The 26533-nt window shown below is 36.8% G+C and overlaps 1 protein-coding gene across 13 annotated transcripts in view; it reads right to left on the minus strand.

Moving 5' to 3' along the window:
• The window catches only part of RALYL (RALY RNA binding protein like), a 644676-nt gene that overhangs the window by 130920 nt on the left and 487223 nt on the right, over nt 1-26533 (minus strand). For all 13 annotated transcript variants that reach the window (XM_045560943.1, XM_045560945.1, XM_045560938.1 and 10 more), the window contains one exon: nt 9200-9275. In XM_045560943.1, coding sequence (XP_045416899.1) covers nt 9200-9275 — 76 coding nt within the window. The remainder of the gene's footprint in view (nt 1-9199; nt 9276-26533) is intronic.

Below are 26533 nucleotides of genomic sequence, written 5' to 3' on the forward strand. Positions count from 1 at the left end.
CTGCTCCTACAGCATCACTGAATGTATGAAGACTGTTACAGGGAAAGCCCTGGCCTGTGTGGGTTGCAGGTGCTTAGAGGAGCAATCAGGGTTCTGACTGCTAGAGAAGTGGAATAAAAAAGGAATTTTCCAACAATCTTCACAAACCAGTAGTTAACTAGCACTCTCAACTGTACTATTTTAAATAAAAATGAGACAAAATCCTAAAAATTTAAAATTAAAAGAAGAAAAATATAGTATGATTTTAGAATCAGAGGCAGGAAACCTGAGTCTCAGTCCTAACTCTGGAACTTCTTGGCTGGCTCTCACTCTTTCTGAATGAATCTTGATTGTCTTCCTTATGCTGTTCGGGACAAATACAAATTAAAAATAAGAGGTTTATAGAAACTTACCACACAAGGAATCAACACAGGAATGCTAGAATTAATGAGAGCTCAATAAAATGATGAAACAAAATAAGAGCTTTAATTCTCCCTATTGAAAATAAGGGGAGAGATCTCCCTCCCTTCCTTTTGATTTGGGCATTTACTTTAGACTGTTAATTGTAAAACTACTTTCTCCTCTTTTTGAAATGCATATAATGTATATAAATTCCTTTGAAGACTAGATTGGCATTTTGTCAGCTGTCAGCTTTAAGACACAGGGATGTCTTTTTCGTGGATCTGGGAGCCATCCCTTTGAAATGTAAGCATCAAGGGAGACAGCTCCCTAACAGCCAGGCTCTGCGGGAGAGGTAGGAGCTGCTCCAAATTATAAAATTACCTCCTGTCATAAGGATAAGAGAAGTTTGTTTTTCTTTTGGATGAAGTCAATTAGCTAGCATATGGGTCACCCCAATTACCTGGTAAAGTTAGGATGAACTATCTGTGACAAATGGTGCTTTCAAGTTCTGTTACTTGGGGACTAGTTATTGCTCATCCTGAAAACACTTATGTAATAGGTTGTATGTGTCTGTCTATATACAAGAGTGAGATTTCTTTCTGTCTTCAGTCTCCTAGAGGGTTGCCTGTGACACACACCACATTCTGGTTTAGTGCTTATTCAATAGTACAAGTGTTTTCTTTCTCTAGTACCTTTGTGGAGAGGATTTTTGGGTTGGGAAAAGATTTTGTTTTAATCATATTTCCCCAACAGTATAATGAGAGGGTAGCACTCTAACATTGAAGACATTTCAGTTTGATTCATTTGGAAATAGATCTGTAGACACATTTCAATTTCTTTTATAGTCTTGTGGAGTGGGAAACATATCCTGGGATCTTGAAGAAATGGTAGATTGACAAGGTGTAGGTGATATGAGCCCTTGGTGAGCAATAAAAGAATGAGGTAATCCTAAAAATTTCTTAAAAACTGACTTATGGATGTAACTTACTTTAGAAGCTCAAGGCCCTAAATCCTCTACCAAGAATGGCCCTCAAACAAGAACCAGGTCATTGGATCCAAAGACAATGAAGACCACCAATGAAATCATGACAACAAATGAAATCAACACTGACAATGATGACATTCCAACTTCAATACCCTTTGGAATACAGAACCCATAAAGCATCTTTATTCCAGGCAGGGAGCACTTGCACAACCACCCAGCAAGATGAGATGCACACCTTCCTCCTAAGCTCTGGGAGGGACTCTCAGGGTTATTGTCTGTGCTCTAACTCAATATCGTGTCCCTCAAACCAAGAAGAACACAGAGTGAGATGCAAGGAGCATATAGCACAAAAGGCCATGAGTCCTTCTAATGAGGAGATCTTTGGTTCAGCAGAAAACCCTGTTTATATATACGTGAAAGAAAGCAACTATTTCATGACAGGTTACAGTTTTTAACATGTAGTAAATCAACAGCTAGAAGAAATCAGTTGCATGTCTTCATTTGCATCTGCCAACTGTAAGGACGACATGAAGTTTCAGTTTTCTCATACTAGGTTTACCATGCCTTTTACACTTCTCACCACCCCAAAGGAGGAGTATTATTAAGGTCAAGTGGTCACTGTTGGAAAAGGTTGTAGACATCCAAACATGATATGTTTCTTCTAGTCCTTGTTGCTGGGTAGACAAGCCAAACAAGACACCCCACTCTTGCCTTCTGTCTCCTCTAAGTATGCAGCCATGTTGGTAATTCAAAACCAGACCTGCTTTGTAGATCCAGCTGTATGGAGCACCACTCTTAGGATTTCATAGAATGATACATTTGTCACAGTATGTCTCAAGATGATAAATTGCCTTGGGAGAAACAGAAAGGAATCCTGTGTGGCTTGCTCTGCTGCAGTTTATCCTTTGCTTTTACTGGGAGACTTCATAAGAAAAATGCCATCAGCTTTGAAATATTTGTGTGTGTGTGTGTGTGTGTGTGTGTGTGTGTGTGTGTGTGTGTGTTGTGTAAATGCTACTTAGGGTGGTACCTGCTATGCTGTTTAGATAATTTCATATAAAGGCCTATACAATAAGTTTCTGTCAATGGATAGAGTTAGAAAAAAATAGATTCTTTCAACATATTTGAGTACTTTCTTTTACCACATGCTTACATAGATTATCATCATGCTTCCCTTTTTGCCTTGACTTGCTCCCAAGTAATACCTTGTCATTGCATAAGTTTTCTTAGCATAATTAAACTTTCACCTGATCCTACCTGCCCACCCCTCCCTCAATTTTTACCTAATTCTTGGCTCGTGTTACTTTCCTTTTTTTAAAATTGGTTGCTTGGTTTTGCTTCTTTTGATTTTATCCAAAACTACCTCCAATTAAACAAACAGAACTATAGTCTTTCAAACAACCTGAAGACTAGCAGCGTAAATTACAAAGGTCTTAGAGATGAATTCTCTGTGTTAAGGTCTCCCTCTATGCCTACCCTGTTCTTCCCATATGCAAGAAGATATTCATGGATATTCATGCATTAAAAGCAAAACAGAAAACTGCAAATAGGCCATTCTTTAACCTAGTAGAGAGAATTGCCTGCGGCGGAACGATTTTAATGGGTATTGTGTCAGCACTTTTTTGAACATTTTAAATGAAAAGGTTTACAAGTTATATTTGCTTAGTGTTAAAATATGAGGGACCTACTATAAGTACAATTAATCTTTTAAAAAAACTCTTTTAAGAAGTTATAGGAAACATTAACCTGTTTAGTTGACGGTGTGAGTTTTAGCAACACCATCATAGCTAAACACTCATTTAAAATAACCTCCTAAAATACTTTATTATAGGCTTTTTCTTGGAATAATCTTTGAATAATGAGGATAACTAAAATTTGTGAAGTATCTCTAATAGTTTCAGGCTCCTCAATTCATCATATTTCTTTTTTTTTTTTTTTTTTTTTTTTTTTTTTTTTTTTTTTTTGAGACAGAGTCTCGCTCTGTTGCCCGGGCTAGAGTGAGTGCCGTGGCATCAGCCTGGCTCACAGCAACCTCAGACTCCTGGGCTTAAGCGATCCTACTGCCTCAGCCTCCCGAGTAGCTGGGACTACAGGCATGAGCCACCATGCCCGGCTAATTTTTTGTATATATATTTTTAGTTGGCCAGATAATTTCTTTCTATTTTTAGTAGAGACGGGGTCTCACTCTTGCTCAGGCTGGTCTCGAACTCCTGACCTCGAGCGATCCACCCGCCTCGGCCTCCCAGAGCTAGGATTACAGGCGTGAGCCACCGCGCCCGGCCAATTCATCATATTTCAAGAGACATTTATATCTTCCTTTACACAGCCAAAGAGGCTGAGGAACAAGAGATCAAGTTCAAACCATTGGCAATGCTGTGGTTGTTTGAGGAGCTAGGCCTAACACTTTTTCTACCAAACAAACTCATGCAAAACATTTTCACAATTTTAAACCTTCAATAAAGTGAATTTTGGGGACCTTTTCTGATACAAAAGCATTTCAACATTCATCTGGGGACTCTGAATTTGAGAGAACTCACCCTCAATTACCCAGATATATAGTTATTCAGTTTTGAGCTTTAGAAGTCTATGCTTTTTTGTGCATTTTTCTTGTAGATTTTGGCAACCACATGTCAATTATTTGGTTGCATAGGAAAGATTGGATCAGGAGCAAAAAGAGGCTGCAGTTGCTACACAGACCCAGCAACATCATACTTTCAAAATCAACCAAGTAGGCATGGCAGTACTTGGGCTTGTGTCCATTTCAGAAGGACAGGATGTATTAGTAGGGGGAGTAGGAAAAAATGTTTCCCTCTCTTCCTCACACTCCAATTAGTAATCAGAGTCCATTCTAAGATGGCTTTCTGGACCCACCTGGCTAGGCAGGTGAAATGGAAGGAAGCCTTTGTCAGTGCAAAGGGAAGTATTGACACCAGAAGTATTCTGAAAGTGAGTGTATATTATCTTTGAAATTATAAAGATAGAAAAGAAATAAAATGATCAATATCCAATTGGGAAACCCTTCTCAACAAACAATGCAAGTCAATGCAGTGAAGACGTCCAGTATGCTTTTCCTCCATACTGATTTTGCTATTTGGCATTACCTGAAATTAGCTTCCATTATTTTCATTTCTATTGCCAAGATTCTAGGGCACATTTTGGGCCACTTGAGTGGGTCCCCCTTTCCCATGATGTGCCAGAGCCACCATGAAGGATGATAGCAGAATTCATGGAGGTCCAGTGGTGAACAAAACACCAGAGATATTTTGTGGCAGAGTCCCCTTACTTGGTTTGTGTTTGGAAAGGATTTTGATTATTGAAGTTATCATAATATAACTCACATTCATGGTTACCACCACTAGTCATGGTGATCTTAAAATGGTGATTCTGGTAATTGTAGGCTATCCTGAAAGAATATGAAGGAGTTTTTAAGTTACTGGCAGTGATAATCTTGATCCCCATGGTCATCTGTGTGGGGTGGGGAGGTTGCTACAAAAGGCACCTGGATGATAGCCACAAAATATTAATACTATTTGGAAATGTGCCCAATAATCTCTATAAAATCATTTGGATGAAACTTTATGTACTACATGTCTTACTAAGCTGTGTTTCCCACAACTGGGAGGGCTGCTCCTAGGTGAATAAAAACCTGTACTTGTTCAGCCCTGATAAATAATGTCTTTGTTCTCTGGTATCTTTGTGGGCTTTACTCGCATCAGAGAGGAAAGGTCTGTCTACTTCACTAGCAGAAGCAAAGCCATCATACAACTACCTTCACTTAGCAATTATTTAATATTAATTAGAACTTGGCATGCTGGAAAACTCACTTCCTGGGAGAGAATTATTATTTTAGAGCACCATAGATACTCTATAATGCACATAGCACATTTGAAGCAGCAATTTATTAAAAGTTACAATATTTTCCCTGGAGAATGGATTAGCTATTCACTATTAGGACCAGGTCCAATATTTATGAAATGTTCACAAATGATTAATTATGTTTCATTTACAAATAGGCTCTAATGGGAGACATTTTATTGCAAGCACTTTTTGTAATGAATTGTCTGTCTTTATGAATGCATGCCCAAGCCTGAAATAATTGTTGTTTTCTTCCTTTCCCTGACCTTTCACCAGAGCCTGCCACTGCTCATCATGTCTCTCCTACTTCTTTTATCTAAATCACGTGATCATTCCCTCAGTTGCCTGAACTAGAAACCCTGGACTTATCTGTGACTCTCACTCACCCTCACACCCCATTTACAATCAGTCACCATATTCAAATGGTTCCCTGTTGCTTGCAGAATAAAAGGCAACTCTTCTTAATCTAATATATAGGGATGTTCACAGCCTGGGCCACCACAACCTTCCAGTTACCCATTCTCCAACCAAGTAGCTCCCACCATGAGAGGCTCTTCTTGATCTCTGTGTTTCTGCCCTTGCATGTTTTCTTGGCCTGGCATGCCCTTCTTTCCCTGTGTCTGCCGAGTGAATGCCTGCTTGTTCAGAAGCCAGCTCAAGGGCTATCATCTGGCTGTAACTTTCCCACACCTTCTACTTCCTTCCCCTAGGCAGAATCAGTAACCCCCTCATTTATTCTCTTATGAAAGCATATGCACACTGCTCCTGGTGGTCCTTACTTATCTGTGCATTGAACTCATGTATTGGACAGTAAATTTTTGAAGGCACCCTGTTTTATTTATTTTTGCATCTTCTATGCACATCATGTTAATTGAGCATACAATAAGCCTTTAGTGAAGGTTGTTTGGCTGAATTGAAAATCCTGTTAAACGAAGAAACAAAACAAAGTTATATCTCAATGAATATTTCATGTGACTACCACTTTGTGGCTGATGATAGACCTAAAGTAGACACAAGTGAAGAAGAAAGTTGGGCAGCAGAGCATTTAAAGGCCCAGAGTAAATAGCTGTAGAGACATGGTAGTTTAGAGAAGGAAGGTAAATCAGAGATTATCTCTATACAAGCAACTTACTTTTATTTCACTGTGCTCTGTCCTTGCCCTGATGCTGGGCATTTCTGTGCCAGTTGCCTAGAAAAGCAGCTACTACAGTCCCTAGACCATACTAGGCACATATTAAATATACCTTGTATAAATGAATGCACTAGTGAACAAATGGAACTATTCCAGCTCTTTCATTATATAGATTAGAAAACAAGATGCAAAGTATAGGAAAGTGGACACCACCCCCTTTCCAAGCTGTCACTATATTCTCTACTTTGTTCTAGGTGTTTTCACCTCAATTATCCAGATTTAAAGAAAATTGTGCAAATATTATTTCACATAAAGGACGTGAAGCTTAAAACCTCTTCCCTGTGATCACACGCATAGGTATGCATTGTCTAGTGTAGTTTTTCCTCTGTCACCTGCTGGCATGATATTCATGGACAGAAATATGATTGATTATTGGTTTGGTGACTAGAAAATCTCTGCTTTTCATAATCCTTATTGTTTAGATAGTAGCAGGTGAGTAAATAGAGGGAGCTGTGATCTAGTGACAAGATCATTAGACTTAAAGGCTGAAAACCCGAGTTCAGTTCCTAATCTTGTTATTTTACTTGTAGCAGATCGTTCATTGTTTTGGAAACTTAGGTTTTTCCTTTATAAAGCAAAGCACATGATACCTACCTTGTGGAGTTCTGTGATGAACAGATAAATAATAACTATAAAAACATAGTTTCTCCACATAAAATTAAGGTATTATTAATCTTATGTAAGAATGAGAAAAGGGGTTTTCTCAGTTGCATGTTCACTCCTTGTATTCTCTTTGTTATTATTTTGTACTTTCAGTATACCCCAGCCTTAATTTGTGTAAACAGATAAAAATAGAAAAAATAAGCATTTCCCCACTAATGTGATTTATATATAATATTGCATATTTAAATAAAATTCTGCCTCTAATTCTTTTGAACACAATTGAATACAACTATAATAGAGAAATAACAGTTAAAAATACATTTTTTCTTGTCATGAGCTTCCATTTTCATAAGAAAATCAAAACAATCCAAGAACAGGGAAAATATGAAAATTAACATCAATGCATAGACAGTGGCAACTCTTTGATAAGAAAAAAAAGCTACTACCAGCTTGTTTTGTTAATAATTGAAAAAATGATTTTTCAAATGTTCTGCATTAGCCGAACTCTATGCATACCTTTAAAAATGAATCTTATGAAAATATAATTTGAATTTCTCAGTTTTATAAACCATGTCCTTTACCTCAAACAAGGTACAGAAAGTGTCAGTTGCCTTTTCTTGATGACTTCATCTCTGGTATTTAATGTCAATATTTCTCTATGACCAATTATCAACATTTGTTATGCTCTGTTGCTTGTTATTTTTATATAAAATATTTCAGTAAAATTAAAACAGCCAAAATTACAACAGAAATTAAGTTGTATTTTTCAATATAGCTTTAAAAATATCTGATGGCTATAAAATAGAGAGACCTGGGGTTTTAGGCATAAATAGGATTCTAGAAATATCTAATTCCAACCCTTTCATTAATATCTTATAGTTTGGGAAATGAGGCTGTATGTGGCTAAAAAGGTGATACGCTAAGTTTTCAGAAAACAAAGACACACAAAGAGCTCCACGCTGTCTTTTGAGCACTCTTCTTACTATACTAAATTGGAACATAATCAATTTTAAGATACATAACTTAATTCTCCTTTATCGAAATGATATCAGAAAAGAAGGAAGGCTTGCTCAACACTTATGTTAACTCTTTGGACGTGGACACTGATGGGCTGATGATCTGTGTCTAGGGAAGGACCAAATAAATTGGATAATAGGAGATCTCAATAGCCTGGAACAATTGGCTATAGTTAACAAAAGGGAATTTCACAGAGATAGATGCAAAGTCAGCATGTAACAGTACAAAAACCAATGGCAAAAGCACTTGAAATGGGAAATATGGTTTAACAACATAACGTTTTTTTTTTTTTCCAAAAGTGGTTGTTTTTAAAGAACTGAAAGTTCTATTAGTTTATTCATGTCCTCTTCCCCAAATCAATCAAATTTTACTTAACCTAATAGAAGTAAATACAGAATGACAAAGGTGCTAAATCTAGTTGACTCTGTCCACCTGGAGTTCTGAATAATATAATAGGTATGAACACTGATAAACTGGGGCATATAGAGGGAATGATCAGAATGTTAAGTGACTCAGACCCAAGTACTTTAGGAAAGGTTAAAGGAATCGGATTTGTCTCTCTTGAGGAAAGAAGGAATATATTTGCTGTTTGGGAAAAATGGGCATGAGAGGAACACGTGCTTTGTAACAAAAGAGGCTAAGTAATTGAGTGAAAAGAATTTCAGGTATCACAACAGAAGGCATAAGTTTGAGTACTGGAGCCATCATTTACCAGTGGTGTGACCTTGAGAAAAATCACTAAGAAACTGTATCTCAGCTCTGCAAGATGAGAACAGGAATATCTACATTGCAAAACTGTTGTGAGAATTAGAGTAAATTAAATAACATATGTAAAACACCTACAGCACATGGCATGCAGTAAACAGTCAACCAACATTGACCTTTCCACCCATTTGTCAGGTAGAATCATCAGAGATTTGCATTAGATTTTATTAGAGAAATACCTTGTAGAAGGGTTGTATAAGCAGATATGATAAGGTTAGGCATCCAAGATCCCTGCCAATGCTGCATGATATATTTATATCTAAAGCAACAGCATTTTGTTGTACTTTATGCCAGTAAAGATTTTTATTCAAAATAATTGATGCCTAACAGGTTATATTATCTTAGAAAGCCATAAGGAAATTTCACTACTACATATAGTAGAACAGTGAGTATTTACTTACCTGTAAAGTGCAGAAAGGGGCCGCTTGTTTCCAGGTTTTGGTCTGTAGGGTTTGGGTTCTCCTGCCATGTTGATATCTGAAAGCATAAAATTAAACAGCACTGTTTAAGAAAATATTATATAAAAATATTAGTTAAGAGGGGAGGGGAGCAGATACTTTGCCTGAAAATAAGGTCAAGTCTCTGAGATAGACAAGACAATGTTTAAGTACATGACAAAACAGTATTTGCATATAATTGATCAGTTCAGTCTTAAGGAAATGTGTAAACCTGTTAAGAAACTGGAAAGCTGGGTGGAGAAAGTTTGGAAAGTGAAATAAAAAACTAGCTGGAATAAAGTTAAAATTTCCAAAAGATGATAGAAAGTAAAATCTGGCCGGGCGCGGTGGCTCACGCCTGTAATCCTAGCTCTGGGAGGCCGAGGCGGGTGGATCGCTCGAGGTCAGGAGTTCGAGACCAGCCTGAGCAAGAGTGAGACCCTGTCTCTACTAAAAATAGAAAGAAATTATCTGGCCAACTAAAAATATATATACAAAAAAAATTAGCCGGGCATGGTGGCTCATGCCTGTAGTCCCAGCTACTCGGGAGGCTGAGGCAGTAGGATCGCTTAAGCCCAGGAGTCTGAGGTTGCTGTGAGCTAGGCTGATGCCACGGCACTCACTCTAGCCCGGGCAACAAAGTGAGACTCTGTCTCAAAAAAAAAAAAAAAAAAAAAGAAAGTAAAATCTAAAGGAGGTAAACTTTAAGAAAAGCTTTGAAAAAAAGTGAGAGATACTATTATACTTTGACAGAAGACAAAAGGAAGACTTCTGTTTCTTGCACAGTGTACAAAATACTCTGAACCATCCACCACCAAAAACAGCCAGAAATTCTGGATAAAATATAAATGTACCTCTTTAAAAAATAAAACATAAAACTACCAAGAAAGTAAGCAGTTCAAAGAATATCCTACATTGGAGTGAAAACAGAAAATCAAATGGAAGTATTAATAGATCACCGAACCTGGCTTGTTCCTTGAAGACATTTGTTGAAGTCAGAATTTGGGTTTTAGTTTATAAATTTTTGTGGGTCAAAGGGAACAAGATGCTATCTCTGCCCAGATTAAAAAATATGAAACATATAATTATCTAATTCAACATCTATATGTAACAAAATCCTTAGCAACTAGGAAGAGAAGAAAACCTCCTCACTTAATAAAGGATATCTACAAAAAAATCAATATTAAACATCAAACCTAATACGAGATATTGGACACATTTACTTTAAAATCAGGGAATTTAAAACTGCATCCACTATAAACAACTCTATATAACATTGCAGTAGATATCCTAGTCAGTGCTATAAGATAGGAAAGTAATTTTAGAAAAGCAACACTGTCATTAATTGCCGATGATACATGGGTTCACATAAAAAATTCCAAAATATCCAGATTATTACAATTAGTAAGAGAGTTTAGTAAGTTTATTAGATGCAAAGGCAATGTACAAAATTCAATTGTATATCTCTATTCAGCAATGTATATGTTTCAAATATATTAATAGTTTAAAATATATCATTTATATAGCATAAAATATAAAGTACTGAGGAGTAAACCAGAAAATTTGAAAGATGTTAATGGAGAAAATTATAAAACTATATTGAAAGATTTTACAGTAACTTTATATAAATACAGGGAAATTGGAAAACTCTATATGATAAATATGTCAATTCTCCCCAAATTGATTTATGAATTCCATGGAATTCCAATAAAATCCCAAAGTATTTTTTATGTGTATGCATGAAACTTGACAAGTTGATTCTAAAATTTATATCATAGAACAAAGGCCAAACATAGCCATTATACTCCTGGAAAAAATAAAGTTGGTAAAGTTGCCTTATCAAGATTTATTTTAAAGCTGTAGTAAATAAGACTATAGTATTGGTACAAAGATAGAAAGGGGCCAATGGAACAGAATAGAGAGCCACCAAACTTACACACACATATGTATGACAAAACTGTGCATCCATACACTTGACATGTAAGTACATGGAGCTGACATAGCATATCAATGAAGGAAAGATAGGCTTTTGAATAAATGATGCTGTAACAATTGGTTACCCACAAAGACAAATATAAAATTGAACCTCTACCTTACACCATACCCAAAAAATCAATTACTATTGCCTAAATATGAAAGGCAAAAGTATAAAACGTTGAGAAGGCAATAAAATAGAATATCTTTATGAGCTCATAATACAGAAGGATAATCTTAAACCAGACATAAAAATCACTAGCCTTAAATATAAAATTGATAAATTCTACCACATTAAAATTAAGAATTTCTGTTTATCAAAAGCCACATAAAGACAGTGGAAAAAACCAGAAACCGGATGAAGAAATCCTTGACAAATTGTTTCTTTATAGAATATATAAAGAACTCAATGATATGATAGGAAAAAGAGTTAAAACACTAAATAGAAAATTAGACAAAAAACTAGTAAAGACACCTTACAGAAGAGGAAACACAAATGGTGAATAAACACCATGAGATACAACTGAAACCCATTAAATTTACAACAGTTTATGAAGTCTGGTAATACCAAATGTTGGTGAAGTTTTTGAGGAACTGGAATGTGTTTACATTGCAGATATAGGTGTAAATTGGTGAAACTATTTTGAAAGACTATTTGGCAGTTTCTAATAAACCTAAAATGTTCCAACTCTATGATCCATAAGGTATGAACTATAAGAAACTTTTACACATGTGTGCCTACCTTAAGATACATGCAAGGGTGTTCACTGTAGTACATTGGCATGAAACAAATTCCTGGAAGAAACCACAAATATCCATCGATAGGAAACAAAAAATAAAGTGTGGTATATTTAAGAGAGCAAAGATGGCCAACTAGAGACATTGCTTGTCAGAGCATCCTGGCTGGAAGGTAGCATATTGGACTGAGGAGAGCAGAGAAGAGTTGCAGCTCAGGTGTGGATCACAGAGAGAGATAATAGAGATGTCTGGGGACCCCACAAAGAAAAACTACAAAGCTGATAAAAAAGAAGATACAGAAGAGAAGACAGTAACACCTATATCAAACCCAGAGAGGCTCGGAGCTCAGTGAAAGAGAAAGGGAGTCCCTCCCCAACCTAGGTGCTTTCGGTGAGCAGCAGGACACAAAGTATATTGAAGGTGCTTCCACCCTCCAGGAGCCCAGGCACGGTGGCTAAATAGGAACAGTAGGGTGAACCAATGAGCACCCCCCGTCCTGGATTCAGATGGTGAGGAAGCCCTCGTGAACATATCCTACAGGACAGTGTGGAAGGGTGTGGTGGGCCAGGGATCTGTGAGCATGCCCACTCCCCACCCCTGCTGGAGAATCACCATATTGGATAAAGGTGTGGCACTCTGAGAGACTTAGCCTAGACCCTGGTTCCCATGGCGACCAAATGCCTTGGGCCGGTTGGCTGAATGGGAGCAGTGGCTTCTCCCTCCACTCATCATACTAGGGAGTGCAGCTTGAGCCAAGAAATTCAAGTATGGCTGATTCTCTCCAGTAGCAGCGCGCCTCCAGCAGAGGCTCCTGCAGATACAGAGGCCTACTACTCTTCCCTTGGGGTCTTGTGGTGGAACAGGGGTACATAATTGGGGAACCCCCTACCTACCAGTTTGGTGGAGACAAACACTAGTGGGTCAAACACGGAATGGGGGGAAGTTTGAGAGCTGGGCTTAGGTGGTGAGGAAAGTCACATGGACTGATCTGATGGGAGTATGTTGTAGGGTTCCGGTGAGCAGTGATTAGGGAGGGAACGCACTCCTCCCTACAGAGAAACTGTGCTAGTGGACAAGGGCAGAAAGAGCCCGGCCAAGGGCCTTTGCACTCAAGTGTTTATTTTATTTATTTTTATTATTATTATTTTTTGAGACAGAGTCTCACTCTGTTGCCTGGAGTGCCATGGTGTCAGCCTAGCTCACAGCAACCTCAAACTCCTGGGCTCAAAGCTCCTGCCTCAGCCTCCCGAGTAGCTGGGACTATGGGCATGCGCTGCCATGCCTGGCTAATTTTTTCTATATATTTTCAGATGTCCGGATAATTTCTTTCTATTTTTAGTAGAGACAGAGTCTGGCTTTTCCTCAGGCTAGTCTCTAACTCCTGAGCTTGAATGATCCATCCGCCTCAGCCTCCCAGAGTGCTAGGATTACAGGCGTGAGCGACAGCATCTGGCCTACTCAAGTGATTAGATCCCTCCCTCAGGAACAGCCTTCCTGGTTTGGAGAGCTTGCCCTGAACCTTATACCAGCGGCTCACCCTAGTGGCCAGAAAAGCAAACTCTGAGCCCCTCTAAGGCTTTGCAAAGCCTTCAGGCTCTCCAAATCCAGCCATGATCTGCCTTGCTCCTCCCCCAACCTCAGTGGGAGTAGACATCAAGTAATCTCTGGGAGCTATAGGGTTACTCCTAAAGCTTGGGGCATTTGTGCGTCCCGCCTGGGGAACCAGAACTTACCATGGTACAAGAGAACATCTGGGCAGCTGGCTCTTCCATACAAACATCAACCAATAACAGGAGGAACAACTCTGTAGCTAAGCATAGTGCCTTCCAACTTAAGCAAATAGGGAGTGGTTGATTCATGCTCACAAATACCACCCACCATCTTGGACATTAAGCTGGGGGACCTAATTAATTTCACACTGTTGGGAAGAGGTGCAGACAGCAGGTCAGAGGTACCCTGAGTGGCTCATCAAACCTCTTAGAACACTCCATAGGCAACTCAGGGCCACCACTCCTCTTCCCAAAATGGTCAGGGATCAATCTTTGGGGACCTACAGACAAACCTGCAAGACACGCATAACACCCCCACGTCTTGATCAAGAGGCCAGATGAGAAGGAATCAGTGAAAGAACTCTGAAAATATGAAAAATCAGAACAAAAGGATAACCCCAAAAGAAAAAAATAGCTCCATTCCAATGGATACCAACCAAAATGAAAACACCAAAATGACTGATAAAGAATTTCAAATATGGATTATAAGGAAGGTCAATGAAATACAAGAGAAAATAGAAACCCAACACAAAGAAACCACAAAAACAATGCAGGGAATGGATGAAAACTTCACTAAAGAAATCAAATTATTTTAAAAAATCAAACAGAAATTCTGGAAATAAAAAATTCATTCAAGAAAATAAAAAAACATTGTGGAAAGCCTTAAGAATTGTTTAGATCAGGCAGAAGAAAGAATCTCAGAGCTTGAAAATAACAGCTTTGAATTCAACAAAAAAGTCAAAGACAAAGAACAGCGAAATAAGAGGAATGAACAAAGCCTACAAGAGATATGGAATTACGTAAAGAGGCCTAACATAAGAATCATAGGCATCCCTGAAGGTGAAGAAGAAAATACGTAAGGGTTGGAAAACCTATTTGAGGGAATACTTGAAGAAAACTTCCCTGGTCTTGCTAGAAATTTAGGTTTCCAGATACAAGAAACTCAACAGACTCCTGGGAGATTCATCCCAGAGGCGATCACCACGACACAGTCATCAAACCGGCCAAAGTTAACATGAAGGAGGAACTTCTATGGGTCATAAGGTGAAAACATCAGGATGACAGTATTCTCTAAAGGGCAGAAAAAATTGTGGGACTTAGGAAGGACACCCAGTTAATTATAAAGTACTATGTCTTAAATTGGTTGGTGAGAACATGTGTTTATATTATAGCATTATTTTTTATAGATTCAATATTTTAAAAATTTTATTCTGCATGTAACTAATAACTAATAATTAAAAAGAAAGTGAGAATAAAAATGTTAAATTATGCATTGATAAATATTTAAGCTAGCGACAGCAGGTTTTGGTGAACAAGTGGTTTAGCTGAGATTGTGAGCTGGCATATTGTGAGAAAGGCGAACAGGTTGGGGAGTGGATTATTGGGTGTGAGAAGATCATTAGACACCCCAATTAGAATTTAAAGTATGATTTTAGTGGGATATAATTTTAAGGTTCTGAGCAGAGAACAGACCTAAGAATGAATCATGGAGACAGTGACTCGTGTATGACTTGGAATAAGGCACAGTCAAGATCAAGGCTGTCTGAATCTTTCAGATGTGATATCACTGGGATGAAAAAGCAAGTGAAACAAATGCAGATTTCTACAATTTTTGAAGTGCTATAATGATTATAGAGGGCACAAGTACATGAAAATATCATGCCATCACTTATATATTTCTAACTTAGACCCCATGACTTATAAAATGAAAATATACAACTATTCTCATAAATAAATTAAAAGGCTTGAGACTTAAGTCTGTCAACAAAAATATTGCAGCATTCTTTTTTTTTTAAATAATATGCTATCAGTTGTTCTGAAGATATGCTTATGAGTTTGATAGCATATTCATACAATGGAAAACTTTTCATGAAATGCTGTTAAACTCAGTATTTCCAGATATTAGCCTCTCTTCAAAGGTATTTAAAAATGCAGAAGAAAATCCTTTGCCTCTTCTAAATATTGAATAGTGTTCAAATGCAAAAGTTTACTTTAAATGTATGGAAATTTATACTTAAATGCAGACAGTCCCCAACTTAGGATGGTTCAACTGATGATTTTTCAACTTTATGATGATATGAAGCAATATGCTTTCAGTAGAAACTACACTTCTCTCAGTATTCTGGGCAGCGGCAGGGAGCCACAACTCCCAGAGACCCACACATTTTTGATTTAAGATATTTTCAACTTATCATGGGCTTATCAGGTGGCCCCATTGTCAGTTGAGGAGCACTTGTGTGCATATTTATATATTTTGCACTGCTATGTTGATCATCATCCAAAACCTGGTTTTAACAGACAGGGAAGAGAGTGAAAGAGGCATGACATAGTCCAGGGAGAAGAGTGGTGGTGAGCTTAGTTAACCACAGTGAACATAAAGCCTTGCCAAGGTCTGAATGAACAACCATTCCCTTTGTATTGAACCGTATATTAATATATATAAGATTTAATTGTGTATTCTGGACAATCCAGCTTAATTGGAAGCCAAGACTCAGGTTCTCATGCTTCAAGAGCTGTTGGCTGTGAATGGACCATACAAACAGGGTAAATGGCATCTTAGCAGTAACTTCATGGCCCGTGACAAAGACACCACCTGAGACTTTGTGCCTTGACTATCCTGGCACTGTGTGAGTACAAGGCAGGGCAAGAGGAAGAATGACCAAGATTCAATTTTCTATCACTCTCATAAGATAGGGACTTTGGAGTAGAACATTGAGGTAAGGAAAATAAAGTGTTATTCCTTAGGTTTCTGAATTTATAGACTTATGCCATGTACTAATCTTTAGAACTCTTATATTATCCTCAAGAAAGGATGTGGATTTAATCACTCTCAATTAATACTTTTGGCATATTCTAAAAACCTAGTTAAATTTCTAGTCATTATGCAAAAGTACAGGTATTTATATTCCAGGCTGGTGGACCCTTTACCTGGATACTAAAATCATATTCTTGTGGTGAGAATTGGCAAAAGCAGGTAGGCATCATTTTAAAGAATTCTGTTGATAGGCTTATTTCTGTTTTAGTGCACTACACGTCACACCTGTGTGGAGGAACGTCCCCCATCCCTTTCCCGCCATAGGGATAAAGCAGAAGAGAACTAACACTTTACCTGTGGCTAGGAGATGGCTGGAGACAACACACCCTCTCCTGAAGGGAGGAGGGGTACTTGCATTTTGTCATATAGCATTATGAGCCTCTGTAAGCACCTACTAAGAAGCATATGAAACAGATCCATCTCTATTTTGAAGTTTCGATTATTTCAAGTTAGCATGAAAAAAATCTGAGAAAAATTTAAAATTTGCCCAAAAATTATCCTTCTAGTATTAAACCCCAGAATCAAACAGTTGAAAAATACCCCATTGGGCTACTAACTATCTTGTCATGGGAAGTTAATTAAAAAGTGTATTAACTGCTCTCAAAAATTTAGCTAATTTTCTTTTCTTCTTTATTTTAAAACTAAATAAGCAATACTGTGACAGAAATAACTGTAAAATTCAGAACTGAAAAAAGTCAATGAGCTAAACCCATTCTGACAAATGAGATGAGGCAAATGGAGACTGGTACTGTTCCAAAAGTGTCATCCTCAGAAATGACAGCTGGCACATATAAATATATTTATTTGACCAGTCCTTGTAGGTGTACTACTATTTCTCGCTTTTGACTCTTGGCAAGATACTTCCAATTCTACACTTAAACAGATGTGACTGTCCCTCTTTGCACTTATTTTATTTGATCACAGCATCTCCATGGCACTGACTATTGAGTATGGGTACCCTTTGACCTTGGACTTCTAAAGGGCAGTAGTAATTTCACTTAACTTCTTATGCCCTTCAGCACCTGCACAGTGTTGTTTATCCTACAGCTGCTCAATGAGTCTATTGTCAGTTAAATTCATATAGGCCAAAGGTATACCTTCCTGTGAGTCTAACCAAACACGCTTTGTTAACACATTTCCTAAAGTGATGTTTATCTGAATATAGTATGTTGGCAGATGGTTTGTTGTGAAGCAAATTTATCATGGTAAAATAGTTTGGTAAAAATGCTATACTATACATTGGCTATTTACACTAGATACTAATAGGCAAAACCTTACAAAAAAAAAAAAAGGAAACATATCTAGTCATGTTTAACTCAAATATTCTTACATACTGGGGACTAAAGAATGTTTTTGGAAGGCACACCTATTAGCATCCAGAAAATCACAGTTCTTCCAGAGCACTGGTTTATGAGATACTCTTAGCATATTTAGAAAAATATTTTACATTTATTTCTTTGCCATAGATTCAATTTGGAATATCCTCATTTTAAAAGTTAATGCATATTTTAAAATTACATATTATTTATACTGCTACATTACACTGACACTTGCTGCTTACTTCTGCCACTAGCAAGTGATGCCTATTGACTTGTCATTTTTTAGAGAAATTTAATTTTGATATGGAAGTGATATAGAACTTAATAATATAATAGGGCATCCAAATTATCAATGGTATCTTGTAAATGTGGAAAAAATTAAAAGAGACAGTTTTCTGAAGGAATTAGTTAAAAGGAAAATCTTTATCCTTAGAGTTTTTTTTCCTCCCCAGGCTTAAATAGAAGTCTAAATAATTCAGCCATGGCATATAGACTGCCAGGAAAAGTCATTCAGAGTCTTTTATTGTTCACATTTAGAAGATTTAGGGATTCATTATTGTTCCATTGAATAAAAATTCAGGAGATAAAGAAAACAGTCTGTTATGTTTGACAAGTGAATGGATATAATCATACATTACCCAAGTATAAGCACCATGCCATTAAAAAGTGTTTTTGTAGTTACTATTAGTTTAGACCATCCAAACAGCCCTGTGAAATAAGCAGAGCAGAAATCATTATTCTCGCTTCATGTATAAAGATGTTTGAGATTCTGAAAAATTAAACAGTTTTTGTATTACTATCATTAGTTCAGTTCATTACATCCATCTTTACTATTGAGCATGGTCCACGTGCCAAGAAACGAGCCAGCAGGAGAGGGGGTGTCCTGCCCCAGCACAGGGCGATGACTGCCTGAGAGTCAGCAACAGACCTGAACTGGAGCTGCCCCAGACTCAACAGTTTAGAACTTTCCCTACTACATCTCTTTGCTCTTGACCAGATTTTGCATGCCACACCTGCTATGCCACTCAAACCCAGACTGGCTGTGCACAGGACCCTGTAAAGCAAAGCACTCTAAAAACTCAGGAGCTTTGGCGTCATGGGGGAGGAAGTATGATTAAAGGAATCCTGTAGGGAGGTATGTCTGGCAGCAAGAGAAGAAAATTCCACTCCCAACTGAGCTGCCTGAGATTTCCTGTCCAGGTAGGTTCACAACCCTGTGGTTTGCTGAAGCTGCACAGCAGTGCTTTTATTCTGAGGGAAAAAAAAAATGCACTTGACTTGCAAATGCAAGTATAGCCCACCCTGGGCTCTAACATATGAACATTTGAAGCATTTTCAGCCAAAAGCTGAGAGTGGAGCCAATTTTGTACAAAAGTAAATGGCTTTCAAATCTTCTTGTTTTGCTCCTCACAGAATCAAAGCTAGTGTTAACGTTTGAAATATGTCCTTAATAGTATGTTAAAATATTCACTGTTATGAGAATGAAACTGTAGTCTAATTTTACTGGGCAGTCACTGAATTGTGACCACTTTAATGAGCCTTTGGACCCAGTTTCATAAATTAGTTCTGACACAGCACTACTGCATGCTGGCCTCTGGTTATTAGAATGCTAATGTAAGATCACTGGTTGGCCAGATTCCCATTTGTTACCAGAAAATACTCCGTGCTCCCAGACTCTGTCTGCAAGGGCAAATGAAAGTGAAAACTTGAACTTTTTACTAATTACCTGATAAGTCTGATTATTGTATGTGACTTATTTAGATTCAAACTGTTTTTTGCCCCAGTAAAAACTGAAGTGAAAAAAAAGTGGACGCATACACTTGGATGACCTTTCTATCTACTGCCTATTTCATTCCAAGGTTATATTAAGAAGAAAATAAAAATGTCATGGATCATTTATTTTCATTGATCAAGTAATTATTGAACATACAAAACATGCTTGATATTGTGCTAAGTATTGGGTAAACGAATATGAACATTGTTGTGTGCTCAAAGATATCACAGAGAAAGACAAACCTGCCATTAACTACACTAATGATAGAAAATGTGACAAGTGTCACAACAAAGATGTAGACTTCATGCTTTAGGAACATGGTGCCCCATCTGCTATAGCTGAAAATGCCCTTATAGGTTCATTCTTGGTATATGAGATAGTTTCCTTCCAAGACACTGATTCTAATGTTAGATGTTTTATAGAACTATATCTACCAGCAAACTCTGCAAAAGCCTCGGCTCTTGTCAGTTGAGCCATACAGACCTGGTCCTGTTCTTTTGTTTGTTTGTTTGTTTTGTTTTATTTTGGTGATCCAATGAAAACTCCTATTAGCTAACTGTCAAAATATCTTTGATTTTCTTTGAAACATATGTGTCTACAAAACTTGATGAATCTTTGTGGCTTTGGTGCATGTTTAATCAATATCTAGTTTAAAGTTATTTGATGGAGAACACAAGCATATTTTCACACAGGTTTCAAAGCAAACATCAAATGGTAATACAGATAATTATCAAACTTGAATTTCTTTAATTCCTAAAGTGTTCAGCTTGGATTATTTTTTATTTTTCCTATTATTTTATTGCTGTTGTTATCTTGGATAAGTTTTCTGAAGAAATGTTTTCTAGATTCCATGAACATCTTTATCTCTACAAAGGTTAAAAATGAAGGATGGCATGTTTTATTAAGCAATAAAGCCTATAGAAACCAAATGCGTCAAACATAAAATTCAGATAAATATTCCCCAGCAGTACTCTGAATATGGTTAGGAGTTTGTTTAACAATTTTACGAATATACTTAATGATGTATTGACACCAGTAGTAGAAACAACTACTAGGGGTAATTAAGACTAAAGCTACATGGTGAAAAATCATGTTAGCCATAACATCGTCATTAATGCATAGGCATCACTATTCTTTTCATTGAATTGCAAAAGTTTATTTACTTTCACACTTCAGTACAAAAGATTCCTTAAAGAAAGTAAAATTCAACTAACTGAGAGTGTGGATTATCAGTTTCCTTGAAAACTCTCAGGTTTTATATCAGTGAAGCAAAGGAGACCCCAAGATTTTTGTTTCTTTTTGTTTCTTTCCTTTTCTAATTTCTCCTTTCTCATATGTATATATATGGACTTTATTTTCTTAGGCCTTTTTTGTGATGACTCTGTATTCAAAGTTTAAATCACCAAAGCTCTGTGCTAGGTATGTCATAATTTATGAATATAATGAAATGCCAGAGCTAGTGTTAGGAAGCTAATTATATTTTATGTGGAGAGTGGTATACAACCCAGATACTCAAAGACAAGTGGCATCTGTATCATCTAGGATTCCAGATGATATGTAGAAATGCAAAATTCAGTATCTGTCCTAGTCCCAGTGAATCATAATCTGCATTTTAACAAGACATCTAGGTGATTGCTATGCACATTCAAGTTTGGGAAACACTGAAATATAACACATTTAGCTTAGATTTCTTCCTTCAATTATGTTTTAAGAATTTTATTTTTAAGGTGTTTTGCAAAGAAAGTATTAAGAATTCTGAGCAGAAAAATAAGGCTTTTAGGAAAGATGTCTGAAAAATGCTTTTCTAAAGGCTTATGATGGAACAATGCTACCTTAATGTCATCTTTGATGACAGTAGTCACTAGCATATGCATATTATTTAATAATTTATCAAATGTTTAACCACGTTAAAAAATATCATAATAATCTTGTGCTGTGGGTCTTAGTGTTGATCCCTATTTATAGAAATTGAGATTCAAAAAGTATCAGTTATTGGCACATGATAATATAGCTAATAAGTAGTGGTGCCAAGATCCCAAGTTCAGGCGTTCTCACTCCAAACATCATATTCTGTAGATGAAGTTTGACTTTTTTTTTTTGGAGACAGAGTCTCACTCTGTTGCCCAGGCTAGAGTGCCATGGCGTCAGTCTAGCTCACAGCAACCTCAAACTCCTGGGCTTAAGCAATCCTTCTGCCTCAGCCTCCCGAGTAGCTGGGACTACAGGCATGTGACACCATGCCCAGCTAATTTTTTCTATATATTTTTAGTTATTCAGCTAATTTATTTCTATTTTTAGTAGAGACAGCATCTCGCTCTTGTTCAGCCTGGTCTCAAAGTTCTGACCTCGAGCGATCCTCCTGCCTCAGCCTCCGAGAGTGCCAGGATTACAGGCATGAGCCACTGTGCCCCGCCGAAGCTTGACTTTTTAATTTAAACAAATCCACTGCTTATGGCAAGATCTATATAATTTATTGCCAAATTATCAAATATTTAATAATCTTACCTTTAAAAAAGTTTATTTTTTCCACAAAATCTCTACAAGTATATATAAAGTAAAAAGCCATTAAATTAAATCTTATTCTTAAGAATTCCATGAGAAATCAACACCTCAAAGTGCTCTTTTGACTGTGAGTGTAAACCTGAAAGACAGAGCAAGGAGTCAAGGAAAATAGTAAAGATCTGGGATCCTTCACCAAAGACAGGAGAGAAATGAGATATCTGATATTTAGTAACAAAGCCAAGCTAGGTAAAGAACAGAATACAAAAGAATCAGATAAAAATTCTTCTAGCTGTTGGGTAAGCAACAATGTTTAGAGGATTTTTAATCATCCCACCTGTATCCATACCTTCTCTCTAGCCAGCCACATTCCCTCTCTTGCCTCATTCCTGCTACCACCCACCTATTAGTCCTCTCCAGCTCTTCTGGCCTCCTTGTTGCATATCAATGTTCCAGGTGACTCCCAGCCCTTTGTTTTAGCTGTTTCCCCTCCTCCGGCTTGATTTACTAAGAACATTATTTTTACCACCATGCTGTGTTTCATCCAAATTTACATTCATATTAATACTGCAAAAATCACATAATTTTATCTGCAATGTTGAATTTTTAAGCTAAATGTAAAATATCATTCACAAATCATGTCATCAATTTCATAGTTTTTAATTGTATAATATTATAACACTAAGGTGTTAATTTTAAAAGAAACATCTAAAGTTCCATGGATAAATTATCTTATGCCCTTTTAAAGATTTATGAATAAAATAATTCATCATCATTTTTATTAAAAGTCTTGTGGAGTTTCCCATAAGATGTGAAAGCAAGACAATATGTAATTCCTCAAAAGGGATTCTTGATGTCTAGATTGGGCACATGTGTCAGTGAGTTCAGAGGTAGAAATCTTTGGTGGAGAGGCTAGAATATACCTTTGAAGAAATATTGTTCATTACCAACCAATAGGAATTAGAAGAAAAAGATAAGATCACAGATATGTAACAGGATTAATAGCAGCTATTTTATTAATATAAAAACATACTAGATTTTGGACAACAAAGAAAACTAAATAATCAATTTCTGAAATTGTAAACTAGTCTGCGCTATATCTATGCAACATCAATATTGTTTCCCCCATTTTATAGGTAGAAAAACCTTAAACAAGAGACATAAGTAACTGTAAGATCACACAGATAGTATTCTAGCAGAACCCAGTTATTATAACTAGATTCTTTCTGACTCTGGGGGCACATTTCTTTACATGGAATTACTTTCTCCTACTTTAGAATAGAAATTTTATCTTATTGCCCTTGGAAACTACAAATTCCCAAAAAAGAGCAAGGTAGGGATGTTTATTTCCCCTGGGTACTCATTGACTAGTGCAGGCAGTTTGTTACCTGGGATAGTGCTCATTAGACTGGGATAGTGCTCATTTGAAGGAATTGGACCTTGATTGTGTGTATTTGGGTAGGAGACAGATTCTAGGGCATTATGTGATAGTGACTGATTGCTGTGGCAGTTTAAAAAATATGTCCACATATTCTTTGATGCCTGTGGCAGGCAAAATAATAATCCCCCAAAGACATCAAGCACCCTAATTGCTGGAACTTATGAATATATTACATTACATAGCGAAAGGGAAATTAAACTGACTTTAAAATAGAGAGATTATCCTGTAACGTCTGGGTGCACTCAAATGCTTTCACAAGTGTCCTTAAATTTGGAAGAGGAAGGAAGAAAAGAAGGTCAGAGTGGTGCCATGTGAGAATGTCTCAAACATTATATGGATGAAGGGACCACAAGCAAAGGAATGGGGGAAGCCTCTGGAAGCTGGAAAAGCAAGAAAACAGATTCTTCCCTGGAGCTTCCAGAAAGGTGTACGGCACTCTCAATATCTTTATTTTTGCCCAGTGAGACCTGTGTTGAACTTCTGACCTACAAAACTAAGATACTAAATTTTTGCTTTTTAAGCTACTAAGTTTGTGCTAATTTGTTACAGCAGCAGTAGAAAATTAATATAATAGCCTTTTAAGAAGTAGAACTTAATTCACTTTAGCTTACATGTGGGCTGGACTTAATAACTCGCTTCTAATGAATAATATATGGCAAAAAATGGGATGTGACTTCCTAGACTAGGTTAAGAAGGTTGTGTCTTTCATCTTGGATGCACTTGTGGTTACTCTTGGATTTCTGCCTCTGTGTGAGGGAGCTGGCTGTCATGTTACCAGGCACCCTGTGGGGAGGTCACATGGTGAAGAACCAAGGCCTGCCAGCATCCATATAGGTGAACTTAGAAGAATTATCCTTCCCCAGCTAAACCTTTATGTGATTTTAGCCCCAACCAATCACTTGATGGCAACCTCTAAATCAGAATTCTAAATCAGAACCACTCAGGTAAACTGTTCTCAGATTTCTGACCCACAGAAATGGTGAAATAATAAATATTTGTTACACTTTGGGGATAACTTGTTATGTAACTGTAGAAAACTAATACCATTACTCCACAATTTTTTTTACTTCTCAAAAGAGACAAAATAGCAAGAAAAATTGCTTTTTGAGTATTCCTCTTTCTCCAAATAAAGTCTTATGTACATATTACATTGGAAAGTTATGAGATATTTTTGGTATAGCAATGCACACATATAAAATCTGACATTTCTATAAATATAATTTAGTTAGCTCTTATTCAGGTTATAAATGGAATTAAAACTTCAATCGTGAGAATAAAATTTCTAAAAACATAGAATCTTACTAAGAATACATTCATCCATTTCCACACATATTTTAAGGGATCAGAGCTGTCAAAACTACTATGAGAGTAACAAAGGCAATTAACCTCTAACTTTTCCTTCTATTCTTTCTCCTCTTATATTTTGCCTTTCCCTTGAAGTCTGTGCTTAATGCAATAAAGCATGGCAGAAACTGAGATTAATTAATAGGTTTTCCACCTTGCCATGTAAAAATATTCCCCAGATTTCAACTTTTAAAGTTTAATGACTTCCATACTAACATACATATATCTCTCCATTAAATAAAGAAAATAACCAAAATGAAAATACTTTTACATTGAATATCAGAATTGATATGATTATTAAAATAAAGCATCTTTCCTGCCTTTCTGAATATAATGTGTCCAGGCTAACCACATATAAGTACTAGCCACACTATACAGCAGGGCAGATAGCCCAGTTCTCTCTCTTCTTTCCCCTTTTTAATTCTACTATCATTCAAATTACAAATTCAGTACTCACAACTTCTTTTATTTTATTTTATTTTATTTTATTTTATTTTATTTTATTTTATTTTTTTTTTGAGACAGAGTCTCACTCTGTTGCCCAGGCTAGAGTGCCGTGGCATCAGCCTAGCTCACAGCAACCTCAAACTCCTGGGCTCAAGCGATCCTCCTGCCTCAGCCTCCCGAGTAGCTGGGACTACAGGCATACGCCACCATGCCCAGCTAATTTTTCTATAAATATTTTTAGCTGTCCATATAATCTCCTTCTATTTTTAGTAGAGACAGGGTTTCGCTCTTGCTCAGGCTGGTCTCGAACTCCTGAGCTCAAACAATCCGCCTGCCTCGGCCTCCCAGAGTGCTAGGATTACAGGCGTGAGCCACCGCGTCACAACTTCTTTTAAATGGAAGTATTCGTTCATCAAATATACTGCTCCTGCATAGCTAAAATACAATTCTCCAAATCCAGCTTAAATATTGACTAGTGTATAAATGATCTCCTCCATGTATAAATACAAAGTTTTCTTCTAAGAAGTTGAATGAATCTCTGTTCCTAAATGTTGCAGTAGGAAAAACTGTACCTTTATATAAATTAGTCTCCATGTGAAACCTGAACCAGTTTTTACCTTTTGAAACTAATTCCCAAGGAAATTTCGGTGAATAGAAATTATGTACTTTTATTCCGTAATGGTGCCCACTGCCACAGTGATGTTTGGCATCACATCTGACCTGAGTTTAATCAACAGCAGATAGTCCAATATTCATAAGTTATCAAAAATATTTCTAAAGTATATTCATATTAAGAAACAGCAGATTAGGCCCTTATTTCTACATGTAGGGATATGAAATTCTACTTTTCAGAAGTACTTTTTCTCCTTTATTCAAATTCTTCTTGGTAGTGTGTCAATACATATGTTACCATTGCTTAATTAAGAGAGGGACAAGCTATAGCATGACAGGAAATTTCAAATAAGAATGGCTGTGTTCACATTCATGGTCTCTAAGTCAAGTAAGAAATTGGTAATGTAGGAAAATAATTTTTGTGCCTTTTAAAAAGGAGAATAGTAAATGTAGTTTGATTCACAGAGTAATCAAAATATGCTTCTGTTATGTGAAGGAAAATGTGCTCATCTGCAAATCAATTAGTTCTGCTAATGAAAAAACAGAACAGCCTTTTAAACTGTATC

The sequence above is a fragment of the Lemur catta genome, chromosome 9 (genome assembly GCF_020740605.2).
Source record: "Lemur catta isolate mLemCat1 chromosome 9, mLemCat1.pri, whole genome shotgun sequence".
In the NCBI taxonomy this organism is placed as follows: domain Eukaryota; kingdom Metazoa; phylum Chordata; class Mammalia; order Primates; family Lemuridae; genus Lemur; species Lemur catta.